We start from the raw sequence: 26819 nt of genomic DNA, 5'->3' as shown, positions 1-26819 counted from the left end.
TATTCGGAAATATCCCAATTCCAAGATAGTCTTTTTCTGAGATATCTAAAATTCCAAAGCACCACCGTGTGTTCTTCGTTTGAACCCACTCCAAGGGTCAAGGGGCTCTTGCTTTTACCGCACTTGAGCAGTGGCGACAACTCGATCTAGATGGTTGTAAAGGTTTCGAACAACCATTGGATTGATTCGTCATCCAGTTCATGCAGACCACTTACACCATTTGTCGCAGTTGCAGATGGTGTGGTCTGCAGTTTGTTCCTTGCCACACTCACAGATCACGGATACAGCTATCGGTTGAGCCACACCCAGGATTTCCTTGACAAAAGTATTCTGGTTGGGTGAGGGTCGGTATCTGAAATGAAACTGTGGTGTCTTGAGGAATTCTTCCACTCCAACCTCCATTGGTGGCCCGCCCGCGAAATTTTTTTTCCCACGAGATTTCTGCCTCATTGATTCTAGTCACTCTAAAAGTAAGATTTTCCGAAAGTGTTTTTAGAGATTGGTTGATTCAGATTGCGAAATAACTATTTGCCAATGAAATTCTGCAGTGATAATAAAATATAAGCTTTCCCTAACCCTACTTTTTTTGAAAAGCTCTTGTGCACCGCAAAATTAATTTAACGAAAAAAAAGTTTGACTTCGACGGCGTCGAACTCTCGTTCTCACAATCACTAGGCAGAGAATGAAACCACTGAACCAACCGTGCCAACGAGAGCATGTTGCATTCACACGGTTTTAATACAAACTTTTACCAAAATATGTAAATGAGACAGAAATCTCGTGGGAAAAAAATTTCGCTGCCCGCCCAGATAGCCGCACTGATGGATTGGTCTTCAGCAGTTTGCATTAGGAGTTGTGCGTACAAATGGGTGTCTCGATTTCATTCGCCGATGTTGCTCGCTTACAGACTCATAGAGACTTGTGAAGCAATTAATTTGGTTCATAAGGCGGCGAGAAAGAGAGTACTGTATGGCTTTTTCGCGATCAAGCTCAGCTGGTTGGATGCCTGCAAAGTGCAAATACAGGGAGATTATCCGATGGTGTAGGTCCCAGGCATCCAGTCACGATATGCAAGACGTCATTTATGGTAGATTGGTAATGTCTATTTGATAGCAGTGGACAAGTGCACTGACTCCAGACAAGTGCACAGTATTTTGCTGGAGCGGGAACTAACGCAGTGGTGGCAATGCGCAGGGTGTCAACTCCGGCTCCTAAGCTGACGAGACGCCTTAGCAAAGCTGTACGTGTTGAGATCTTTTTGTGTAGTGAGTGCAATTGTTGACGCAAGTGAGCGACCCGGTCTGCTACTATTTGGAGAATCCATTTCGCAAAAGCCGCTTCGGAGAAATCCTTGTTCGGAGAAAGTTATTTTCCGAGAATTCTAATATTCCACAGCAGCGTCTATTTATTCAAAAGAATTAGCTTATATTAGAGGTTAACCAAGTAAAGAGTCAGAGAAAAAGTCTCAACTAAAGAAGGAAAATAAAACAGTAATCAAACTGCGTTTTGTGATTAACAATAGAAGTTACTCAAAAAAAAGCAGTGGTCAAACAGTAAGTAAGTAAAGTGTCAGCGAAAAAGTCTCAACTATAGTCTCGGCAAGAAAAAACACAATTATCAAACGTTTAATGGCCTTTGAAACTACCGTACCGGTAGGCCATGTTAGGCTGGTTTTCGCAAGCCAGGGTATCTCCATTCTGTTAGTATTCGAAATGTTTTTCTCTTCTCGCATTCGCAATATTTTTTCACCAACTAGGCAAAGTATGAGCGTCGCTGTTGACATATAAAAACTCGACGACTAGCTCTATACCTACGTGGGAAGTTTTTCAATACAACTGCAAATGTGTTTCAGGTCCTTGTTTGCATTATTGTTTGCGTGAACGCAAAAACACGATATCAATTTTTTAATGGATTTTATGTTTTGGCTGCTGGGCGCGAGAATTAGCGCTTGTTGGCCATGCTTGGTCTCCGGAAAGAATAACCCGCTTAAAGGCCTGCGAGAGTAGCCTCGTTAGGCCTACAACGAATCCGAGTCGTTATAATTCCACCATAGCGAATGAAGTAAACGCAAAATAAAGTCAATGTTTTGTTTGCGGCAACAGATTATAACAAAAAAGGCGGGAAAACCGTAATGGTTTAAGACTTTAAAACGTGCATCCAAAAATCGATTCCAAGTTGCCCATCCATACTTTTTACTTTAACTCTCTATTAACCTGTAGGCTAACTACTTTTCTTTGTCAGATGTATGAAATCGCCCCTCTCCTCAATATTACTTGCATGATTCACCACTGTGGCATCAACGATTATAGGTTAGGTTAATTGCCTAACCTGTAAAATACTTGTTGCTTGATATCGCTTTATACCAGCATTTCTTAAACTGGGGTAAATTTACCCCTGGGGGTAAATTTCCTCATTTTGGGGGGTAAATGAGCTATTTATCAAAATATCCACATCAGTTGACGGGACAGAAAAATTGTGCCAGTTGTAGGTATTGGTATTGTGTATAACGTTTCACCGCTTGACGGAGATAACTGGAAATGATCTCTTGAAGGATGACATCGTCAGTTATCTTGAAAACTTGCAGGAGAAGTTTGAACGATTTTTTCCCGAGATAAATACTGGCAGCATTTTGATGATAGTAGCGAGAAATCTTTTTGTATGTAAAGTGAAAGATGTTCCTGAAGCAATCCAAGAAGAATTTATAAAATTAACAAACGATTCTTTTGCAAACGATGAGTTTCACTCTTGCAACCTAGAAAAGTTTTGGGTTAAAATATAACATTGCTATCCAAGGATAGGTATTCAAGGTCTGAATGTTCTGGTCACGTTTTCTTCAACTTACCTAGATGCGAATGCGGCTTCTCTGCATTGCTTACTATCAAACCTAAAGCACGACACCAACTTCATGTTGAGCACAGTGCCGGTCTTAGGGCATTTCGGGCCGTGTGCGGAATATGCTTTGGGGCAATTCCACGTTAAATGTACTCCAGTGGTAAAAAAATAAAAATAAAAAAATAGAGCACTGAAAGGTTTTAACTTGTAGTGGACACCTTGAACTTTCATGAAAAAAAGTTTTTACAAGTTTTAACCTTGGAAAATATGTGTTTTTGGTGCATCTACTGAGGTACCTTAAAGAAACAAAAAAAGTTTATATTTTAAGTAAATTTTCAAATAACCCCCAATTGGCATAGAACAACATATTATATTTGTGATCTGATTAGTTTTCTGAACAAAATTACTGTTCTTCTAAAGATTAACATTATGTGAAGTTATGTAAAAATAGTTTAATGGTTTGTTTTTGACAATTTAAAGCAGACCGGAGGACATTGTCCCGTTAGTCACATATTTTCACAAAAAATTTTTTCTTAGCAAATTGTCTAATCCCTCAAATGCCATACTTCAGGATAATTAAAGACTCCAACAGTACTGTACAGACATCTTTCACAATTTAAAAAAAATTAACTGTGAATCTATATTTTAGTAAAAAAACGTTTTGTCGCGTTAATCACGCTGTCCCGTTAGTCACAATATGTCCCGTTAGTCACAAAATCTCATGCCATAAGAAAGTATCTATTTTAATACAATTTGGGTATATATTTATATGATGTTGAAAGACACTTTATTTCATGACAATGTTGATGTTTTATCTCATTTTCTGTAAGGTTATGAAGCATAGGGCTGCTTACCTACCTACTGTACTGTATATATATGGAATTTAGCGGGTGCTGGTCCAATGGTACCAAATTGTTAATTGGTACTACCAATTCTTTTTTTGATTTAAGGAGGATATGTAATATGAAATGCAAGTTATGGTTCATGCTAGTCCTTTCACAAAATAATACCTAGATAATACTAAATTACTTGTATAATGTATACTATGTACATATTGAATTATAATTGCTCTGGCTGTCCAAGTGGCAAACAGACACACTATTTCATACTCTAATGCTTCCTCAAGTCTACCACATGCTCATAAAGAAAGGCATTGTGGGTAGCAATTTAAATAGATACTACCAACAATACACCTTTTAAGGGCTTGGGGAGTGTGCTAGATAATTAATCATACACTGGTAGAGCTTGAAAGTAGACAGCCACAACAATCTTTTGTATGATTATTATCAATAAACTAAAAGTTTGGTATGTTGTGGTGAAAAATTGTTTTTTAGATATTGTCTTTTTAGTGACACTAATAACTATTTAAAAAGCCTGATCTGTTGTTAATGATAAATAATTTGTGATTATTATTTATTTGTGTCAGACAAGGTTGTCCATATTAAAACCCAAACACAAAAAACACAAAAAGACAAGACGTAAGGAGTCACTTGGATGACATGTGCAACATATCATTGTAGTGCTTAAAAAAGGTCGTTTTATAGAAAGCGTCTGAGGACATTAATGCTATGATAAGAGAATTGAGAGATTTGTAACAACCTTGCACAAAGGCATAAACTGTTTTCCGCAATAGAGCATCAAAAGTTATAACATTTGCATTAACTTGACATTCACGTGCACTAGTAAAGCGAGGCATATTGTGTAGAATACGAAATGAGTCATTATAGGCAATTCTAATCCGATTGATCGTAGAACAGCGATAATTGTGCCAAAGTTGACAAGCATAAAAAGATGTACAGTAAGAGCGAAACAATACATTTTTTACTCTTCGTGAACATTTGCTATATTTATTTTTTAATTTGTTTACAGTACAATAAAGAGATTTAACTTGTCGCAGTATGTCCTTGTCATCTGATAATGAGGACGTGATATACACACCTAAATACTTTAAATTTTCAACAAACTCAATCGGTTCTTGGTCAACTATAATCTTTGGGGAAGCAGACAGATTGAAATGTTTAGGCTTAAATAACACCCCAAAGGATTTTCTACAGTTAAATGTAATGTCATGTTGCTTAGCAAAGTTTTGGCAGATTTCAATCAATTTACGTAAACCAACAAGGCTGGGACACAAGCAGCAAAGGTCATCAGCAAACATAATGTGATTTACCAATGCATTCCTTACATAGCAACCCACTTTAGACATGTTAAGCTTTTTGGATAGATCATCAACATAAAGAGCAAAGAGGTAGGGACTCAAAACTCCACCCTAATATCACCCCATTTGAAACATGAAAAGGCTGAGAGAGGTGGCCACCCCATTTTACACGCATAGTTTGATGACTGTACCAATACTGTAACAAACGGACAAATTGAATAGGCACTCTTCTTTTCAACGTTTTTTTATGATGATTAATTTTATCATTTAGCTGTAGAGGCATCTAAAAACATGGAAAAGACAGGAGCAGTAATACAGATGGCCAAATCTACTGCTGAAAGAAAAAAAACAGATTCAAAAAATGAAAGATAAGGGAACCTATGAAAATTACTTTAAGTAACAGACAGAAAAAATGAAAAAGTTTAGGGCAAAACAACATGAAGTTATACAAAAAATGTCAAACATTGAAAAAAATAAGGTTGTTGAAGCAAAAAGAATGTATGAGCGACGGAGAAAATCTCTACACCGAGAAGCACAGAAGAAGATTTCTGACTCAGTTGCGCCTTCTTCCTCCCAAACTGTTACAGTGTCTCCCTCAGACTCTGCCTTCAGAAGCAGATCAAGCTACGGTAAAGCTGTAGCACATGCGAAAAGAAATCTACCATATAGCCCAAGCAAAAGGCGTGCAGTTGTTCGAAAACTTGCCTGGGAAGAAATGACCAAAAAAACCTTTGCAGTTAAAATAACCAACCCAAAGAAGAGAAAACTAACAGAAATAGACAAAGTGGATATAAGTAATTTCTATCAGCGTGATGACATCTCAAGACAATCACCAGAAGAGAAAAACTGCATCAATGTTGTAATTAATGGAGAAAAAGTATTTAAGAGAAAAACAGAGAAATCATTTATATTGTACATTATTTCATTGAAGTAGCTTAGCAGTGGTGCCCCAAAGTACTGGCACCCAATGAAATGTTTCTGTGATTCACCTGGGGTGCAAGACTCATTTTAGTTTTACAAAATTGTTACTCAGTTCACTGATTAACACAAGAAAACAACAATAAAATAATGAAAATAACATGGATGTCCCGTTAGTCTAAATGAAGTGTGTCATTGTGACTAACGGGACATAGCCTTTGTGACTACAAAGGCTATGTCCCGTTAGTCACAATGACACACTTCATTTATGATATAACTACTAACATACACTTTAAGATATTTCCAAACTAAACCATGCTGACATTTCCTTGATATTTACACTACACAATACTGGCATTTCAATAGAATTCGTGCTGTCAATGAGCAGACTTTTGAATTTGCATTTACAGCACCAATTTTTAAGATTTGTCCCTTGTCCCGTTACTTACAACAAACTTTTAGATTTTTGAAAAAAGTAAAAAGTTCATGAATTTCTCAAATAGTGCAAAGTTTAGGTCCAAGTCACTGATAACTAATCTCATAAATTTCATGTTTTTACATTATCTCATATTTCTTAATTACATCCAAAAGCAGTCAAAATGTCCCGTTAGTCACATTTGGAATTGCCCTTTGCGGCCCCAATGACAATGATCCCATTTAGTAGCGTAGCTAAGTAATTTGAAAGAGGGAGGGTTGACGGCCGGCGGGCGAAGCTTGACGGTGTGTTCTCCGAAGGCGACACCCAGCAGCGGAGGAATCTGGGAGGCTTCCCCCAGAAAATTTTGAAAAATTATTTTAAATTTTGAGCATTCTGAGGACCGCAACTGACTTCAAGGATACTGGTAGTTGCTTGTGAATCGAATTGAATTTTTTCCATTAGAAATGACAACAATTACTGCATTTTCTGAGTAAATTGCGGGCGCCCCTAATTTGCGGACCCTGTGCGATCGCAATTTATCTCCTACGTTGTGCATTATCTCCTACGTTACCAGACATTAAACAACTCGTTACCAAAAAGCAAGGGCAGCCGTCGCATTGAATATAATTGATGAAATTTGTTACTTTAGTTTTTTAATAAAAGAGCACCATTTTATCTATTGGGGGTAAATCTGATATTCATCTTTGTTAAAAGGATAAAACATAGAAAAAAGATTAAGAACCACTGCTTTATACCCTCATGATATCAGCTAATTTACGTCTATTTCACTGAAACAATAATAATCGTTTCGCTAACATGGATATTAGAGTGCATCAGTTGCCCCGATGTTGGAATTTTTGATCGGCCCTTGGTAATTTTGTTCCAAATAATGAAAAAACACAGGATGTGAAATATTTTGTCAATCGGAGTTGGTTAAGGGGGTCAACATCCAAGTCAAAGTTTGATGTTTAAAGCTATTTTGTGAATATCCGTCGGTCACGTTGTGGAATTTCCCTGCAATCTGGCCATTGTACGTCACAATGGTTTATTGTCTTTGAACAATCAACAAACTAGTCGTTGTATAATATGCAGTTGAAATAACCGTTGTTTGATAATTTGATTCGTTTGCTGTTTAGTTAGAGTTATGCTTGCTTAATGGTTTGTCGAAGCTAGCTAGATAGAAGATAGATAGAAGCTAGAAGCTTGAAGATAGATAACAGCAACGTAAATTAACTTTTATAAAACTTTTACATCGATTCAGTTGAGAGAAGTGGCCATAGTAGCACAAATTCAACGTTCGACAATGTTGAATCGTTGTATAAATGATAAATTTGGTATATAACTACGTTGGTGTGAACTCTTAAGTTTGCTTTGAAATATGTGCATGTCTGAGCTTAGTTAACGACTTTACTAAAACTTAATATGGTCTATGTAACGAGTTCACAGGCCTGGAGCATAGTCAGTAGTCAAGTGCTTCACTGTCGTCCAATTCTCTAATTTTAATGACATCATTTCAACATTTCCACCTCTTATATTTTGTTTTATGTACACACTGATTTACGATTTAAACAGCCTGAGAAGCTGCTCTTACACATAACCATAATATGGAAGTTACAGTGTAACTGTGTATTTATTTTATTTATTCCACTTTTCTTTCCTTACCTTGCTGTACATACTGTGATAACGGATGCGTTAATTTTCCAAAATTTTGAGTTCACTGTTGACCCCTTTAATGAAGTTCAAATTCAATAAAAGTTTGGCTATGACGTTTTTTGGTGAATAGGAACAAAACTACTAAGGGCCGAGTTGAATTTCCAATTTTTTAAAAATAAAGGGGCAACTGATGCACTCTAATGGGTATGGGAAGGTAAACACAAAAAACGCCTACCTAAATGATCCCTACATATTTCCTAAATAAACAGAAGTCGTCGCTGAATTTTCAAGAAATCACCGAATCGGTGATCTCTGAAAAGGCGTCCTCTAATTGGGATATTGTCGAATCGAATTCTCCGAAGCGGGCCATTCCGGTTTCCCCCGTAAGGCTGGACTTGTCAGTATCGCCCAACTAATTTTGCCAGAGTGTTCTCGGCGCTGCTTTTGCTAGTCAATTGAATTCTTATATTTGTTGGTTTATCTGTTACACGATTATGCAACATGCAGAGATAGAGATGCCGGCCTTACTCTGGAGAGCCAATGCAATGACAATTGTTCTTGTCCACGACAAACGTTTGATCCTGTGTGCGGCTCGGATGGTATCACCTACTACTCACCCTGCTTTGCTTCCTGCTCTGTTCTCAACTCAACCTCTCCGACAGTAAGTAACAACCCGCTTGCTGACATTGAACTTGCAATCGCTAGGGTACTACTAGGTAAATAAGATGCTTCTGCACATAGCAGTGGCACTGAAACCGATCATTTAAAGTGCCTCTGACAGGAAAATAAATTTGTTAAATTTACCTAAGATACCAAAGAGATGACACTAACAAACTTTCCTGACCAGTAAATCGTAAAAAATATCAACAGGCTACTAAGTTACACGCTTGCAAACTTTTGTTCACTTTCGGCGAATCTGGCAATCAGTCAATTACGAAAATAAAAACGGCAACACCGCTGTGACGTCACAGTAAGCGGGAAGGATACATTTTTTCTCTGTGGTGACTTGGTAATTTATAGTACGGCTACTGCAAAACGTGAATGTGTGGGGCTCTGTAGGTCTAAAGCATGTGCAAATTAAGAATTACCGAAATGAAACAGCGAACTTATTATCAGGTTTCGATCAAATTGGTTGAGTTTATTTTTATCAAACAGCATCTCAATTCAATTAAAATTGCAGTTTCATAGGGCTACAATTTTGATACTTTTTTATTTGTCCTAACCTGGCTATAGCCATTTGCAGTGTAACAATAGTATCTCCCAAACAGTAGCGTACCTTTAATTTATGGTTGAGGCAATGCTGTTTATGTGACAGTGTCAGTGACAAAGACCGTGTGCTTTCTTTTCACGCTTTTCCACAAAACAAGGTGCTGAGAAGAAAATGGTCAAAGTTTTCTTCAAGTGTTCGAAAGTGGGATGGGCCATACAAAACTAGTCGTATTATGTTCTCTTCACTTCAATGAAGATGATTTTGTTAATACCACTAAAGTAAAAATGGGCTTGAGCGAACTTTACATTTTGAAAAAATCTGCCATACCATCTATAAAAGTAAAGATGCAACCAGTTGCTGATGATGATTCCAGCACTTCTAAACAACAACGTTTACAAAAACGTACCCTTGCACAGGTAAAGTAGGCTTTTACATGTATAGACTCTGCTATGTACGTAACTGTATAACTAAGATTTTGTTAAAACTGGCACTGACAACTTGCATTGCGCAAAGCTCACTGCTTGCAGTTTTCAGTTTGATGCTCTCGGAAGCAACAATCCGATTGTGCTGCCGTCATGCATTGTTTGGTGAATCCGAAACAATTTTCTAGATCCAGATGGCCGTTACACCGAATTTCAATGGCCAACTGAAGGCACATTATGAGAGAGAGAGAGAGAACTTTTATTTATTTATGAATAGTGATGAATGATGATGAATTAAATATGAATGATGATTCGTAAATTTCTTCATTTTTCACTTCAAGTATATTTTAGGTTTTGTAGGAACGTATCCAGTACAGTTTTATTAAACTGCAAAAAACAATAAATCTTTGAAAAAAGCAAGCGCTTGTACCAAATCCGACCAAACTGTGATCCACCATTTACATCTAAGAAGCGTTTGTTTCATCCATCGTTAACGACGCCCACTTAGGATGACGTAATACCACCAAAGTCGTCCCAGAGCAATGAAATATGAGTTTCGCCTGGAACAGTTGTTTGATATAAATTACGCCCTAACCAGTCGAGCTACGAGGTTAAGATTAAAAAGTTCGCTAAGTATAATTCTGCGCTAGGAAATGCTTTAAAAAGGTACTATACTTGGATCCAACCTGTCAGGGGCACTTTAAGGCCAATTTGGGCAGCTGATTAATAATCTGAACTTGTTTTAGGCATATTTCATTTCTGTTGGTCAATCTCGGTTGAAACGACTCAAATCTCTGTCATAACTATAAGCATTTTGAGCAGTTGAGCACCCAAGTTAGACAAACGCACAAATTATCGTACTGTATATCAATTATCATGCGGGATTTACCGTATGATCAACACTTTATATTAGGTTATACTAGACATGAGTTCGCGCTTCTTTTATGGGATACTTGATTGTGTAATGGCTGCAAAAATAAGAAGCCAGAATAGGAAGTTTATGATTTCTGCACCATATTATCGCATTTCAGTCTACAAAGTCATTACACTTAGCCAAGAGCATTTGAACACTGCTCTCGGTTAAATCATTTTGTGGTTTTTGTTGCGACAAAATTTCTGGCAAGTTTTATTTCTATATATTTTTTTATTATTCAAGGAATGTTGTGCATAATATGAGTGTATTTCTAATTGTACCATTACAATAAACATGTATATTGAATATTATACCTACAACCTACTCCCCTATTCAATACAAGAGTGCTAGCTGCTTGTAACTGGGGGAAGTATTTTGTGTCCGTCAGTTTTTCAATGATTGCGAGATCGGTACTGACAATCTTTTTAGACAAAAGTGACTCATGAATTACCTTGCTACGTGTTAAGTGCATATCTGTTGCGTTTCATCCGCACCAGCAGCTCGGATGGCAGGTGCGGTTAAATTTGTGACACTGTGTCCAAAACACTTGGCGTTAAACTGACTGCACTGCGCAACTCAACAGACGAAGCAGATGTACCAGCTACCACTCCGAACACACAGCATTAATATCGCTTTCCACCGTTTGTCTTGTCTTGTGCTGTCTGTGTGCTCTTGAAGAGGCTCAGAATTTCCGATAGATATTGTTGACACTAGAAGTAGCCTACCAAGCGGTCATTTTTGACCGTTTTTTTATTGTCTAGTAAATGGTTTTTCGTCCGTTTTGAAATCTTGACTGACCGAGTCTTCTTCTTGTGAACCTTCTTTGCTACTCCAGGGGTCGAGAGTCTGCCTTTTACCACCCTGTGGCAGCGACTCGGTCTAGATGTTTGAGCAGGTGTCGAGCAGCCACTGAATAGATTCGTCATCCAGATCATGCAGACTACGCACATCATTTGGCACATAGTAAATGGCGCAGTTGCAGATGGTGTGGTCTGCGGTTCACGAGTGACCGTTCACGACTTTGATAAATGTTATTAGAGGGGCATTTTTTTCTGAAACATTTATAGTTTGTGCAATATTTAGGTCAGTACATCAATACCAGACCGTCATTTCCATCGCAGTTTCATTTTGTATATACTCTTTTTATAAGACCGTGCAATTTGCCGGTACATGACACCTGGGTGAGCCCATCTGGGCAAAACCCTCTTGGACAAAACCTTCTTGGGCGAGACCATGTGGGTGACGACCCAAGTGGGCGATGGACCATGTGGGCGATGGCCAAAGTGAGGGGTAGCGAAAGAAATGCAATTGCTATGACGCTATTGCACACCAACGCAAATTCAGCATCTGAGCGGCACCTCTACACTGACCCAGGGACAGCATTTAGGTGCTTTAGCATGTTCTTTGTTTAAGTGATAGAAACACCCAAATATCTGCCCTTGGACTTTCAACAGAATGCACCATTAGCATCGGTATTGCGACTGACAAGTTTCCGACAACGGTTAGGGAGCGTTCATAATTGATGTCAACCACTTTTTGTCCATTTCTCTTGGGAATTTTTCGTTTGTCTTTTTTCTGGGGGGTTTCCCTTAAGCTTCACGATAAACCGGGGTCCACGTCTTTTAGGCGCTGACAGTTAGGCGCTGGTCTAATAGGCGCGCACACTGTGGCGTCTGGATATTTAGGTGCGGAGCACTGTGGCGCCCGGTCATTTAGGTGCTATTTCTAGTAAAGTCTGTAGATTGTATCAGCTTGGCAGGGAGGGGCGTAGGGCAATGCTTTTCACACAAAATATTATATTCAACAGGAAAATATATTGTTTTGTTAATGCATGTGCGTTGTTGGTCATGGCTTCAGTGAGTGAAGCTGCTTAAACCGGCAATGCTTTTTCACACAAAACGTTATATTATTAAACAGAAAAATATATGGGTGAAGCTGCTTGAACCGGCAATGCTTTTCACACAAAATGTTATATTGAAGAGAAAAATATGTCATGGCTTCCGTGAGTGAAGCTGCTTAAACCGGCAATGATTTTCACATAAAATGGTATATTGAACAGAAAAATATGTTGTTTTTTTAATGCGCTTGTTCAGCGTTTATTTGTTGTTAGTCCAGGTTTGCGTCGGTGAAAGCTTTATCGATAAATTATTCAAGTTTCCGAACATATGAGTTCACTTTTAGTTAGGTCAAATAATAACTACAGTAAACATCAGTAAAAAATTTACCGTAGCCTGTATTCAAGCGGGGGTAGGCTTGAGTGAAGAGTAACTTAGTTTTCCGTCAAAACCCCGACTAGGTTTAATAACGCGCGAAGTAGAAGTATGCTTGCAACTTGTAGCCAGGGTGTAGCCTATATGCCCTGTAGAAATGTATTCATATGAACAGTAGTAGAGCGTCTTACGCGTTCTCGTCTTATGGCCAATCTATCCCAAACAGAAGTAATTGTGAAAGATAACAGAAGTAAAGTTCCATCTGGCTGCAACTTGTGTTCAGGATGCATTGCAAATGTCCTGTAGAGATGTGCTAATATCAAGAGTAGTAGAGCGTTTTCCCGCACCTCATCTCCACACGATCTATCCGTCTCAAGTAGAAGTAATTATTAAAGGTAACAGACTGCACAAAGCTGCGCCTTTAAACCGGCAACTTCTACTCCAGAAGTACGTGTCCTGTGGAGATCAGGTGGTCTACTGCTCTAATTGCCCTGCATATAAGCCGATGTTGGATCTGAGCACTTCATTTGCACCAAAAAACAACAGTATATTTTTCTGTTCAATATAACATTTTGTGTGAAAAGCATTGCCGGTTTAAGCAGCTTCACTCACGGAAGCCATGATATAATTTTCTGGCAAGCTGCCAAGCAGATACAGACTTTACTAGAAATAGCACCTAAATGACCGGGCGCCACAGTGCTCCGCACCTAAATATCCAGACGCCACAGTGTGCGCGCCTATTAGACCAGCGCCTAACTGTCAGCGCCTAAAAGACTTGCTCCCATAAACCGTGACGCGCAAAGCAACTAGATGAGTTATGTAGGTCACCACCGTTCCGAACGGCTAAACTTTCACTACCGTCGCCCACTTTGGCCGTCGCCCACTTCGACCGTCGGCCACATGGTCTCTCCCAGATGTCGTGTACCGCAAATTGCTTAGCAATGACTTCGTTTTTGAGCAAGACTTCTGCAAAGAATAAAAATGTTCTACTTTTGCATAAGGAGAAAATCAAACCTTAGGAAAATAAACAATAGTTTGTGTTTTGCCGTAGTCTTCACTAGAAGTACCTGGCGGTCATTTTTTTTACCCTTTTTCATTTCCAAATAAATGGTATTTCGTTTGTCTCAATTATTATTGTTATGAAGTTTGGTTAGTTTTACGTTGATAAGCTAACGCATATGAAACATTATAAAATATTGAACACGATACATGATATCAATATTTTGAAACAACGGTCATATGTGACCGCCTAATTCTTTTAGGTTGTGAAAATGTAGTTCTAGCTTAAACTGGTTCTTTTCTGTGTTCCTGCGTCAGGCAAGGTCTATTCGACGCAACATTGTTGATTTGTGGTTGTAAGTGATCGAAGTATGGATTGCTTGGTGCCGGGCAGACCCGCAGCGTTCTATTACTTCCTTTGAAAGGAAGTCTGCCATTGCGAAGGTTGTTCATGGCCAATTGGCCATGTTTCTTACCTTTAGTTCTGTCTATGTTGCATAGAAAGCCATGAATTGTAATGCCAGATTTTGATTCTATGGATCAAAAGCAAAACTTTTTATAGTTTTCTGCTGATATCCTGCACCGGATTGTGTCAGCTTTTCTTATAGAACCACCATAAACATGTCATTGAATAATATGAATAATATAGAAACCCATTTCTGGTATTATGTTCTATGATGTAAGGTTTGATACAATTTGCTCGCAAACGATATCATACCGCAAATCAAGCAAACAAATATCACAATTCTCTACCATCACCTCCTCAGTCCTCACTCCCCTAAATTTGGTTTAGTACAATCGCTATAAGTTAAACACTAAACAAGATAACCACATAGTTTTTTATACTAAATTTATTGTAACTACTAGATTTAATTCAAATATACAAAGAAAACAAAGTTTCAAACTTTTTTTACGTACTTCTTAGACCAAAGATTTAAGAAAAGCTATAGCAAAAGCAGGCATAAATAACCAAATTGAAACCTTACCATACAAAAAAATAATCAGCGAAGACTGCGAACTGCATTAATAACTAATTCTGTCGACGTTTTTGTAAGTTGGGCTATTGGATATGTCGCATTCGCTTTTTCACATCACCTGAAGAGCATTCTTCAAGTTCTTTCTACGCATACAGTAGCTTGATGATGATGGCAGTCTGTTGCTAACTTTATTCTTCGCTGGGAACAGTTATTAACACTGTTGATTTTAGTTTTTCCAGTAGAAAAATCTTGTATCATATGTATTTTTTTTGTGGATATAGAGAGGGGGGAATTACAAAGTTAAAGAAAATTATTGCGTCGGCAATGAAGAAAGGAGCCTATCCTAGAAGATTTGGGAAGAGCCTGTGATGATGACGATGTATGAAGGTGCAAAAACAAAACTGATAGTAGAATCAGACCAATCAGATAAGATTTTTGTGAAATCCAAGCCAGGAAAATTACCCTGGATTTTACATACAGATACAGAATTTCAAAAATTTGCACAAAACATTATTTACTTATAAAAACTAAAACCTGAAACACAAATAGTAAGTCCTTTGCTGCAAAATTTCAATTCAACCTCCTGTCAGACTGCTACAGCTTTGGTACAGTAACAATTTGAAATGTGGTAGGTTTTTCTGCCACATCTTGTATTTAGTACCAAGCACGATGTGGTTATCTTGTTTGGTTTTTAAGTTATAGAGATTTTACTAAACGAAATTTTAGGCGGTGGTGGTAGGAGGGGTCCGGTTTCCCCCATATCTTTTTGGTTGAATCTGACCTGGAACGGTCACCATTTCTCAATGGCACAAGTTGAAGTTCCAAAAAGAGGGGAAATGATGCACCTTACTGTTGGCTCGCTGGCAATTCCGCATTGTTAAATTTAGCCGCTTTGGAAAAAGTTTGGGCACCCCTGTCGTAGATGGTATGTGCCAGCATTTTGTAGTGTCACTTTGTTCAGGTTAACACTGTTGCAATATTTTTAATCGTCGTCTTTCCTTTTTTTTGTTTCCTTGCAGATATACACACACTGTGCATGCCTTTCTCTTCGAAATTCTCAATTTGCCAATGGTTCTCTTGCATCCAACGCATCAGCTTTGAACAGTGAGTGTTAATCATTTTTGTATTCTCTTTTGAATATTTAATACGTTTTGAATAATAATATAAATGACATTTATCTGAATCATCATGAAATTTTCGAAATGCACCTTGACTGCAGCGATGCAACTAGTTTTTCATTTCTTTGACGTCATTTAAAGCCTTCCCGTGCCGAGTACGCATGCACCAACTACAATAAGCGATTAAACGCTATACCAGCACGCGAATATGCGGAAAGGTGGCGAAAGCATGGCCGGTTGAAACATGCGTAAGTGGTTGTTCGGCTAGGAAAGTAATGTCTCTAGCTAACAAGACCGTAAGCCCAGTTAACCCAAACAATTCCATTTTACTCGCACACGCATGGCGCTATAATTTTCGACTGGTAATAAGTTTACAGTTTTTTTGTGGTTTGGAGAATACGATCCTTGGGATTGGCATAACTCTTGTCTTCCTTTAGACGTTGGAAGTCATTCTGCGTCTCCAGGGAAGTGCATTACTTCATGCCGGTGGCACGGCGTTATCCTGGCCGGTCTCTTCCTTGTCATATCGACCACATTCGTCTGTGCCGTGCCTGGAGCTGATCTGTCGCTGAGGCAAGTTGTTGTTCACATTGTTGGCAGCTGGACAGCTGGATCTTTGCTTACAAGCTACTTTGAACATGAAACTCTTTCAGGAAACTTAACTCCTGATAAACACCTTCAGTTGAAAGTTACAGTTAGTTTTACAGTAGGTGTCACACAGATCTTCTTGCGTTTATCTTGGACGCACAACGCCATTCTATCTGCATTTGTATTTGTAATAATTGAGATGGTAACATTACAAATCTTGGCGTGTATCATCTCAAAAATCAAAACGTAATATACTATTAAAATATTCATGTTAGGGCATTTAGCAGGCCTTAAAACTCGTGTTTTTTTTTCGGCAGCCATCGTGGCCTACTGAGAGCTCCTTCTCGGCGGCCAAATCTGCGTGCTTGGAGGCCAAAATACAAATAACGATAGCACACGTAAATAGAATTAAACTTGCAACAATGCCAAAATGATCACTGTAGCGTTGTTGAAGTCTGGGCGACGTCCTGCTGTAGAATCGTTGTACCACGCAATAACTGCCTTATCGGGATTGTAATCCGGTATTGCGGGACCATCCAACGACACTAAATTGTTTCAACTGCATACCGCCTTTCATAAAACCTGACCATTTATACCATTATAATGTCACCATTTAGGGTGTAAAGTGAAGTCATTAACCCACATGGGAAACATTTCTCAACTCTGAAGACACGTGTTTTCCTCTCGGATGTCAACTAACCTACCCAGACAACAAAATCCGTCATTTTTACATTGATTCAGGGTAAAAATGACGAATTTTGTTGTCTGGGTAGTTCTCCTTTTTAACAACGATTCAATGTCCGACAACATTGAATCTACATAAAAACGACAATATTGCCAGGCGATGTAAATTAGCACTTTGGATTAACACTTTGTTAAAATAAACGTTGGGAATTACAAACAAGACTTAGAGCTGGTGATCGCAGCTAGATATTTTCCATACAATAGCAAATGTTTCCGCACAATACAACAGTAGCGATTATGACGCGCTGATCTAATTCTGCGTCACTCTTTGATACTAGATATTTTTGACAGCTAATCCACGATCATTCTATTGCAAAATTAAATAATTAGCTAGAAGAAACCGGCGGCCAAATTGACCGACTGAGGAGGTAACACCGGCGGTCATTCAAGCACTACTTAGCGGCCATGGCCGCCGGCTGCTTTAAGGCTTGATTTAGGGCAAATCCTTGAGCTAAAACTGAAAGACAAATTTAACCATTGAATATTCAACCAAGGAAAAATTTCTTAGTAACCCCCGTGCACCTCTTCGAGGGTAATACACTCATTCTTCTTGGCAACATCTCCCAATTGCTGCAACTTGTGCAACGTCTTTATATTAGGGTCTATGAGATCCACATGCTCTGCAGGTCAATATACTGGACAATGATTTATGATGTGCTGTTTGTCGTTCACCACAAACCCAGGCTGGTGAGTCACACATACCCCAGGAAAACGTTGTGTTTGAAGCGACCAACACTAGTACGGAGTCGATTCAAAGTCACCCATTCTTTTCTTGGCAGCTCTGAGCCAGGTGGTACTTTAGTATCTGGTATGACTTGAAGCTGGTCAGGCCGTGAGATGTTTTCCCAGCACTCTCTCCATGACTGCATAGTGCATAAGGTCGAAGTGGTCTTCATGAAGCGCCACAATGTGTCGAAAAAAGGGCGCCTGGAAAGTAGGCGTTGGCGTGTGAGCTATTTTACGTCAAGGACTACAGTGTAGAGAAGATGGCGATCATTCTTTTTCTATAGAAAAGACATGAAAGAGAATATAGATTACAACAAAATAATACCTTGGGTTGGGTATGGGCATCAGTGACCCTGGCCAAAGGTGGTCAACTGGTCATCGGCAACCTTAAAAGTAGTGCGCTTTCTCTACTGCCCAGCTCTGGCCGGCCGGTATGGGTGGTTGTGGCAACTGGACTTTCTCATCGCTTCCCTGGGTACATGATATCTCTAGCATGGCAGGTTGCTGCTATCTAGGCAGCACAGCAGGAAGGAAGAGTTCCGCCTTGTTGAATTGTTTGTGTTACGCCAGCCATTTCTGTGTCGCAAGCTATGATTATTCTTATGAAAATTGCAGAATGTAGAATAAGCGATCCATCTGGCGTCAGCACAAGTCTAAGTGCTCACTGTAAAACAGGGAGCATTGTATTTCGCTAATCATGTCAGTGCAACGAAAAATGAAATTAAGGCGAATGTGATTCGTTTTATGTTGCCTTATGGCCGGCTGTGTTCACCCTGTAGGTGCTTCCCGAAGGAGCTGCGATCGTTGTCGGTTGGTGTGCAATGGATTTTGATCCGGACGTTGGGAACGATCCCTGGCCCGATCGTGTTTGGGGCAATGATAGACAGCACCTGCCTGATATGGGGCGGCCAGGAGCGTTGCCCCAACGCCGTGGGGTCGTGTCTGATGTACAGAAACCAGGAGTTATCGTTCAGCCTCCTTATTCTATCCGTCATCTTCAAGGTAGTGTGCGGTAACAAGCTTACTTACCATGACATTCTAAGTTCAAGTTTATACTTTACGCATAAAAGAAATTTGCGTTAATGTGGTATAAATTTTACAACTTCTGCGTTCAATGTTGAGTCTTGTGAAGGTGTTACAAGTTTTCACAACTCTACGAACGTAGGATGTGCACAGGTTTTCCAAGAAATAAGTTTATTGCAGAATAAGTTAGAAATAAAAAATGGTGAAACTCGTTTCAATAACTTCGTGTTTGAAATTTTGTGTGCTAGCTTTTTGCTTTTTTATGGAAATCTGTAACTTGCCTCTAAAGTTTATGATGATTTTCTATAAACAAAAATTCGACTGGAAAAGCTAATGCAAACTACCTTAACGAGTTTTAAAATGTGTTTTTAGGGTGCAAGCATTTTATTTTTTGGAGTTGCCTTGGTAACGTACCACCCTGCTCGCCTGTCGTCCCCCGGCGGTGTTAATCGGGTTGCGGAATCTCCTTTATGACCTCCAGACATCTGTGCCTCATCCACTTCTCATTGAAGGGGAATTCTTTCACAGCATACAATTTGCCTTCTGTTTAAATTTTGTGTGGAAACACTGCCACGTGGACGATTGTGTGAATCTTCATCCTCAGTCTGGGAAAGCCTCTTTGGAAGCTTAATCTTGTGTTGATGGAGACCTTCATATCGTGCCACGTAACTTGCACTGATTGTTGCTTGTGACTTGCAATCGAATATTTGTTCATTGCCTTCTAAAGGTCCATTGCGTACGAGGGCAAACCCGCTCTATCAAATCATTCCATCGGAGTCATTGATGGGAACCATACCAACCTTGGGACCCATAAGGTGAACCGTTGCAAACTTTTTGTTACTTGTGTTGGACCGCTTCGTTAGACTTGGCTATTCTGTGATTACCAGCTCACTGTCACGTGACTGCTCCCTTAAACTGCCCTGTATTCAGTTTACCTCAAACACACGAGAAAAGTTTCACGTATCATTGTGACATGCTTGGCTTCCCACGGTCGGAACATGAAAGCATTCAATGATTATCGCGGGAATTGAAAGGAATGTATCGTTGTTTAAAACATCGAAGGGGGTTATAATTGGCATGAGAACACTGCCACCACTGAGACGTCTGTTCATTGGGTAGCTTTGCAATGGCTTCTTGGTTTGCCACAAATCACTGATATTGTTTCTACTTCCTCTGTCACCTTTTTTTTTATCAAGGTTCTGTTTGAATCTCTTTTCTCCACCGCAATCCCTGCTTGCTGGGTAATGTTTTACACAGTTTTATAAATGTTTTATTTGTTTGTATTTTTCTGTTTGTTTATAACATATTGTGTGTTTTGTATTGTTGTTTTTTGTTGGAAGCAATTACCTCATGATGACAACACGACTTGTATGGCGTGCATAGTGGTGGTCAAGTGGATGATGACGTCCCCAGCGACGCTTACGTCATCATGCGCACCCATTGTCCACGCACAAACGAATGTGTGCTTGCAATTGCGACTCTTGCGCCACATATTCTCCTTTTCTCCCTCACTGTTTCATGATGTGTCGCCTAAACCTGGTTAAGCGCTCTTTTTTATTGTTGTCATTCTGTTTATTTGTTGTCACTGTCCTAGTAGCGATTGTCGTCGGGTTCGCATTTCATCCCATGGTGCAATACTGGTGTGTCTAGCCACCTTCCATAACAATAATCGTTTTTTAACCATGTTGTGTGACATCAGCGATCGCAAAGGGTGGATATTTTATTGGTTGCTTCTCAATGAGATATTTCCTTATTGATGCGAGATTGATGAGTTTCATGCAACCCCATGTGCAACAGCGCCACTCGGTGTTATGATTTGACAGTTTACTACAAATCTTCCCACATGTTTGAGATGACGTCAACATCTGTGGCTGTTTCTTGTACTTTTCAGTAATTGAAAGTGTTTATTTTATCGAAAATTTGTGTATTTTATTGATGAACAAGAATTTAAGGGCGTAGAAATGTTGCGAATGATTTTTGTGGGTATTTCTTCCAACTAGCCGGTAGATGGCGCACGTGTTGCATATACACAAGCGGTGCCGGATTCCTGTCGCGCAAGTTGCTAACACGAATACGGTTTCTAAGCGTGAACATAGCTAACATGGAGATCAAGAAATGGAAAGGTCTTGTAACCTTCGTTTCTGTACGAAGCAAGCTGCTTAGTTGAACTCGTTCATTCCGACTATGTTCACATTGGTTGAGACTCGTGATTGTAGCCGAGTGGGGAAAACGTCTCTGCGCGACGTTCGAAAGGACGTGGGTTCGACACCGCTCCAGAGCACGTGGCTGTGTCTCGGCAAATATACTTAATGGCAAGCCAAAATAAGGGGAGCAGCTCTCCCGTGATTTGTCATAACCTAATATCCGCCATTTTCAAGTTTTCGAGATAAACGACTTTTTGTGTTTATAGCTGTAAAGGTAAAACACTCGAAGTTGACTTTTGGAAGGCTGGAGCAGACAACCAAACAAAATTTTTAAGAATGAAATTTAAGCCAGGTTTTTGTTTGTTTATTAAAATATGGCTTATATTTGGTTTTGCCAGATAACTAGTTATAAAAAAAGTATTAGGTTTGTATGATAAAACCTAATATATAGCCTACTCTCGATGTTGACTTTAACCGCCTTATTGGCTTATTTAATGCTATGTTTTTGTATGATAAAGCTTCATATGAGCTAAATGTTGACTTTGACCACACTATGTTGGCTTTGTAAGCCTAAATCAAACCTAAAGTACCGGTAAGCCTCTGGATTTCTCCCAGAACTATGTAGGCTATCATTTCATCACTGTAATCTCTAGATGACTTTGCTGATATCACAAAAGCCTGCTGGGTTAAAGGCTATCGCTGACTCAAAATTAGTTGCTGGTAGCCTACTTAATAACCATGCCTTCATTTAAGGCAGAGGTGACGAACCTGCGGGCTGCATGCGGCCCGTCAAAGAGTTTTGTGAGGCCCGCAAAACGATTTGACAATCGCTCATGCATTAAAGACATCTCAAAGCTGTTTTATGCATTCACTGGTACACCTTTCCTTTGCTATTTTCTTGCCCTAAACACTAACTTTCAAGGTTTATAGTTAGAAAATAGGAAAGCCATAAGGCAAAGTTGTTAACACTATTCACCAACTTTACCTGTATTTTTGGTCGATTCCAATCTATGACGTCATAGAATTTTGACAAGCGCTAAGTTGTGTGGCCCGATAGGCGATAACTCATGTGTAATTGACAAAGTGGCCCGCCACCGCAAAAAGGTTCGTCACCCCTGATTTAAGGCTACAGTACTACATTGGCTCATTGGCTGCACAGCATCTGGGACGGTTGATTAAAAATGACCAAACACACTGAGTAGCGTACTCCCGGGCCTCTGCTTTAAAATTTTAATAATCATATGCAAGCTAAGTTATTTAGCGTACCGTAAAGTCAACTAAGCCATCAGTACACCAATAGGCTACGAAAAATCAAACTGATCGGCAAGACGTAGCCTAAATGATACGGCATTTAATGAAAAGAAAAGCTAGTGTGTTCGGATGGACATTTTTAGGCTAGCCTACATAATTAAGCTTACTTAGTGCTTGGCAACATTTTCGCCCAATCTACTTTATCAAACGCTTTTAAATCCGCTTCATGCAACTCGAGAGATGTAAGATGTTGTGAAACAGCCTGCTGCAATTGCTTCTGAAATTATGGCTGTCATGTGACGATATCCTGTTACGTGATTGGAGTAGATGAATATGTTAGGTTTCAGAAAATTATTCTTGCACAGATTAGAATATGTTAGGTTTTACCCACCAATTATCTCGAAAACCATACTACATTAGGGCACAAATTGTTGTCAGGAGATGCATGAAGTCTTTAAACGTAGAAAAATGCAAAAATGTCATTTTTGGAAAAATGGCGCATATTAGGTCTACCGGTACCAAAATCACGGGAGAGATGACTCGAAGACTATTATGTCACTTCGCTGCTTTCTGTCGTCTGTTGTATAGCATCTGTGATCGCAGTGTTACTGTATGTTATGTATGACAATGGGCGCAAATAAAACACGATTAATAATTTATTATTGTTGAGTGCGTCTGTGCTTGGATAATGATCATTAACAGATGGAACATCATTTTTGATGAGCCTTGCCGCAGTTTTAATTGTTTCTCTCTTTTGTGAATCTTCATGATCCTCATGCCTTGTTTTTAGGTAATGAGATCGGAAGATTTCGGATGTTTTCTCTCTCATGGCGACAATGTCATAAAGGCCCTGACCTTCAGCTATATAAATAGATTCACTGTAGCCTACTGTTTCTATAATTGGGTTTCAGATATTGTGATCCATAATGAAGGCAATCATCATTTGCTAAAAATTTCTTAATTTTATATCTGAGGTCTGATATCGTTAACTGATCTTCATCATTCTGTTCAAGCTGGGAACACATCTTTAGAAGTGCCTGGTCCTGTTCCTCATCCTTCGGTCGCCCAGATTTTCGACGTTTTGCTTCAGGTACTCTGCCGCATTGCAAGGGTATGTTAAATCCACATATAAAATTAACACTACAAGAATGATGGTATAAACAGTCTGCAGCATGCAAATCGCCACTGTAATATTCAACACGACCTTTCACGGCGAATGACCAATCGTCAGAAAGTTTCTCACAACACTCTAATATAGTCTTTGCAAAAACATCTGCTTTAACAAAACTAAAGCCAGGTCTGTCCGTGAGAACTGGAGCCACAAAACAAACAATGAGTTTTACTGTCGAAATTACCATTAAGAATTCGAACACTTGGTTTCCTCGTGACGCAGGACCCACTTTTCTCTCTGTTGTATATCGATTGGGTTGGTGTAACTTTTACGACAGTCTATGTGTACTTTTCGACCAGCTGTCGCAACAATGTTGTCCCCTCTATTAGTACTGGCAGCATTAATCCTATCAGCACCATTTTGACGCAGTATACTGGAGGCTTCAGAAGCTTGAATTTCCTTGTCACAGATCGTAATTTCTTTGCCGGCATTTTCCCTGAACCCTTTTTCAGTCAGGGCATCCGTTGGTTAGCCACTGCTTGGTGTCGTCATCGATGGAAATTAGGCCTTCCATACCATGGGGTGATCTATATAGCCGGCAATCCTTGATAATGTGGGCTGCCGTTTGCATTTCGCCACACTCACAAGCAGCACTCTCAGCCAAGCCCCAACGCAACATGTCTGCACCATAGCGTCCAACACCAGTGAGCAAACGGTTACGCCTTGATGAGGCAAGTCTAGAGAGGCCATGTCCCAGCTGGTTTTCGGACGGGGATCTGAATACTTGGCGAAGTGGGGACGTGCTGCTAGACCATTGTTCACACCACGCCGCGTGGCACCACTGTTTGCTAGGGCTTCCACCAGAGGCTGCCAGAAGGTCTTGTGCAGCGCGTACAAATGGCTTTCTTGATTTTAGCCGCTGCTTTGGTGGATATCTCAGCGTGGTTGTGTGTAGCGGATGGCCAGGGTTTAGGGCTTTACGGCTCAGGGAAAGAACAGAACGTTGGCGCCGTAGTGCAGCAGGCTCAATGTTTGCAAGGACAGGCAAACAGTCAGTTGGAGTTATGCGGAAGCAACCTGTGACAGTTCGCAGGCAGTTGTTGATTGGTACATCGACAAGGTCAGTATGGGCACTTCTGCACCAAGTAGCAGCACAGTATTCAGCAGGGGCGTAGACTAAGGCTAAACCACTTGTTCTCAGCACTGAGGGGCTAGCACCCCACCTTGTACCAGCAAGACGTTTCATGAGAGCAGTACGAGCTGTCACTTTTCCGCGTAAGTGTTCTAGGTGTTTGCGGTATGTAAGGGACCGATCAAGTCGAACTCCAAGATATGTGGGTGTGGCTTCGAAAGGAAGTGTTCGGCCGTTATTTTGGATGTTAATTTTCCTGTTTGAGTTTCTATGACATAGGTGGAAGACAGAAGTCACGGTCTTCTCTTCACACAACTTGAGGCGCCATTGGTGCAGATAGGAAGATAGAATGTCCATATCCTTAGTCAAGGTGTTCTGCACTGTTTCCCATTTGCGGTGTGAATAAAGAATAGCCAGGTCATCTGCGTATGCGTATTTATTAGAGGAAGAAGAAGAAGCAATGCCATTGTGAATAGGTAGCCGATAGTCTTATATGTTACGTTTTGGCTAGACATAACTGTAGCAATTAGGAAGTTAGAGCTTGTTTTGTTCAAAATGGTGTTGGTGCCAACAGTGCCCACCAACGATAGTTCCAACGGTGCTCAGGGTGGGCACTGTTGGAACCTTGCAGAATAAATTTGTCAACTGACAACTCGGTATAATAGATGGTCCGTATTAGCTTGCTCAAAACTACATCATCAAACGTTTTTACGGTTCTCCATTTTCAGTTTTCTCCCTTGACTACATAAGTGCATCATCATCATCATTAAGTTCCTTCCTCTCGTCGAGGGTTGGAGGCAATGAGACGCCAAGTTTCTCTGTTGTAAGATTTTTCTACTGCAGTTTTGTAGTTAAGTCCTGACCAGTCTTCAATATCATTAGTCCAAATTCTTGGTGGTCTGCCCCTATTTCGTTTGCCGTTCATTTTTCGTTCTAGTAGTTGTCTTTGAATAGAATTATTGCAAATCATGTGGTTAAAATATTTCAATTTTCTTGATTTAATTGTTTGTAGAACTTCCATTTTGGTTTGTATTCTGGATAGTACATCTTTGTTTGTGATTTTATCTTTCCATGAAATTTTAAGCATTCTTCTATAAATCCACATTTCAAATGCCTCAAGTCGTTTAACCATCTGTGACGACAGTGTCCATGTTTCTGCATTGTAGAGTAACGTAGTCCATATATAGCATCTCGCAATTCGTTTTCGAGTGTTGATGTTAATTTTGCGTGTTGTTAATGTCTTTTTCATTTTTACAAAGTTGTTTCTTGCTATTTCTATTCGTCTCAATATTTCCGTATCGCATCTGCCATTTTCAGTTATTGTGTGTCCCAGATAGGTAAAGCTTTTGACTTGCTCGACCAGCATTCCGTCAATAGTAATATTTAAATAGTACATACAACATAAGTGCATACGTTTAACTTAATTGCCTATTGTTGCAGAGTGATCTTAATCAGAAAATGGCTAAGAAAATGGTCAAACATTCTTGCGAGATCATGAAAAGAGCTTGCAAAGAAGTCCGTACCAATAGAAAGTCTATCAATTCTGTTTCCAAAGAATTCGGCATTCCTTGTAGACACTGATGCGTTATTTAGAAAAGTGCACCAACAATGAGTTGGAAACTTTAGCACCGAAAAACTTTCAACCTAACTAGGCCTACACTGATAACAGAATATTCTCCAACGAAGAAGAAAGGGAGCTTTGTAAATATCTTCAAGATGCAGCAAAGCATCACTTTGGTACACGACCAAGACAGCTAGAATAATGGCATTCGAACTTGCTGTAAAATACAATAAAAAAAAATACCGAAATGTTGGAACGAAAATAAAACTTCTGGAAAGAAATGGTTCCGGCTTTTCATGCTAGTTAGTAGACGGCTCACAAAAAGAAAGATCGGTTTCAACAATATTGAAATTGCTACAGTGTTCTTCAATGTGTTTACAGGAAGTGGGCACTGTGGGAACCCTACACGGACAGTGCAAGGCATTCGTGTCCTACAGTGCCCACTTTTTTTTAAGTATTTTTGTATAGCCATTATGCAAATATTGCTTATCGTAGAATTTTCACTAAACTATCAATAAATAGCAAAAAGATAGTAGGTGTACTAAGACAGCGTGGAAAAATCAATATTATTGACAATTCAGAAAAAACTGGGCACTGTTGGCTATCTCCCCCATCCAACGCAGCCTTCTCTATCTCATGACATCTTCAATCTGATAGATACCAAGCCTGGATCTCAGCTCTTCCATCGTCACTCGGTCAGAAACACGCTTG

At 39.6% G+C, this 26819-nt stretch overlaps 1 protein-coding gene across 1 annotated transcript in view; it reads left to right on the top strand.

Moving 5' to 3' along the window:
* Positions 1 to 21109, top strand: part of LOC145766055 (solute carrier organic anion transporter family member 4A1-like) — a 99320-nt gene extending 78211 nt beyond the window's left edge. The window contains exons 11-15 of the mRNA XM_082577710.1: positions 8487 to 8640; positions 15730 to 15814; positions 16266 to 16401; positions 18666 to 18888; positions 19282 to 21109. Coding sequence (XP_082433836.1) covers positions 8487 to 8640; positions 15730 to 15814; positions 16266 to 16401; positions 18666 to 18888; positions 19282 to 19383 — 700 coding nt within the window. The 3' untranslated portion in view covers positions 19384 to 21109. The remainder of the gene's footprint in view (positions 1 to 8486; positions 8641 to 15729; positions 15815 to 16265; positions 16402 to 18665; positions 18889 to 19281) is intronic.
* Positions 21110 to 26819: the final 5710 nt, after the last annotated feature.

Source organism: Aplidium turbinatum, chromosome 3 (genome assembly GCF_918807975.1).
Source record: "Aplidium turbinatum chromosome 3, kaAplTurb1.1, whole genome shotgun sequence".
Lineage (NCBI taxonomy): Eukaryota > Metazoa > Chordata > Ascidiacea > Aplousobranchia > Polyclinidae > Aplidium > Aplidium turbinatum.
Note: the sequence above shows the minus strand (reverse complement) of the source record. Positions and strands in the feature narration are given on the sequence as shown.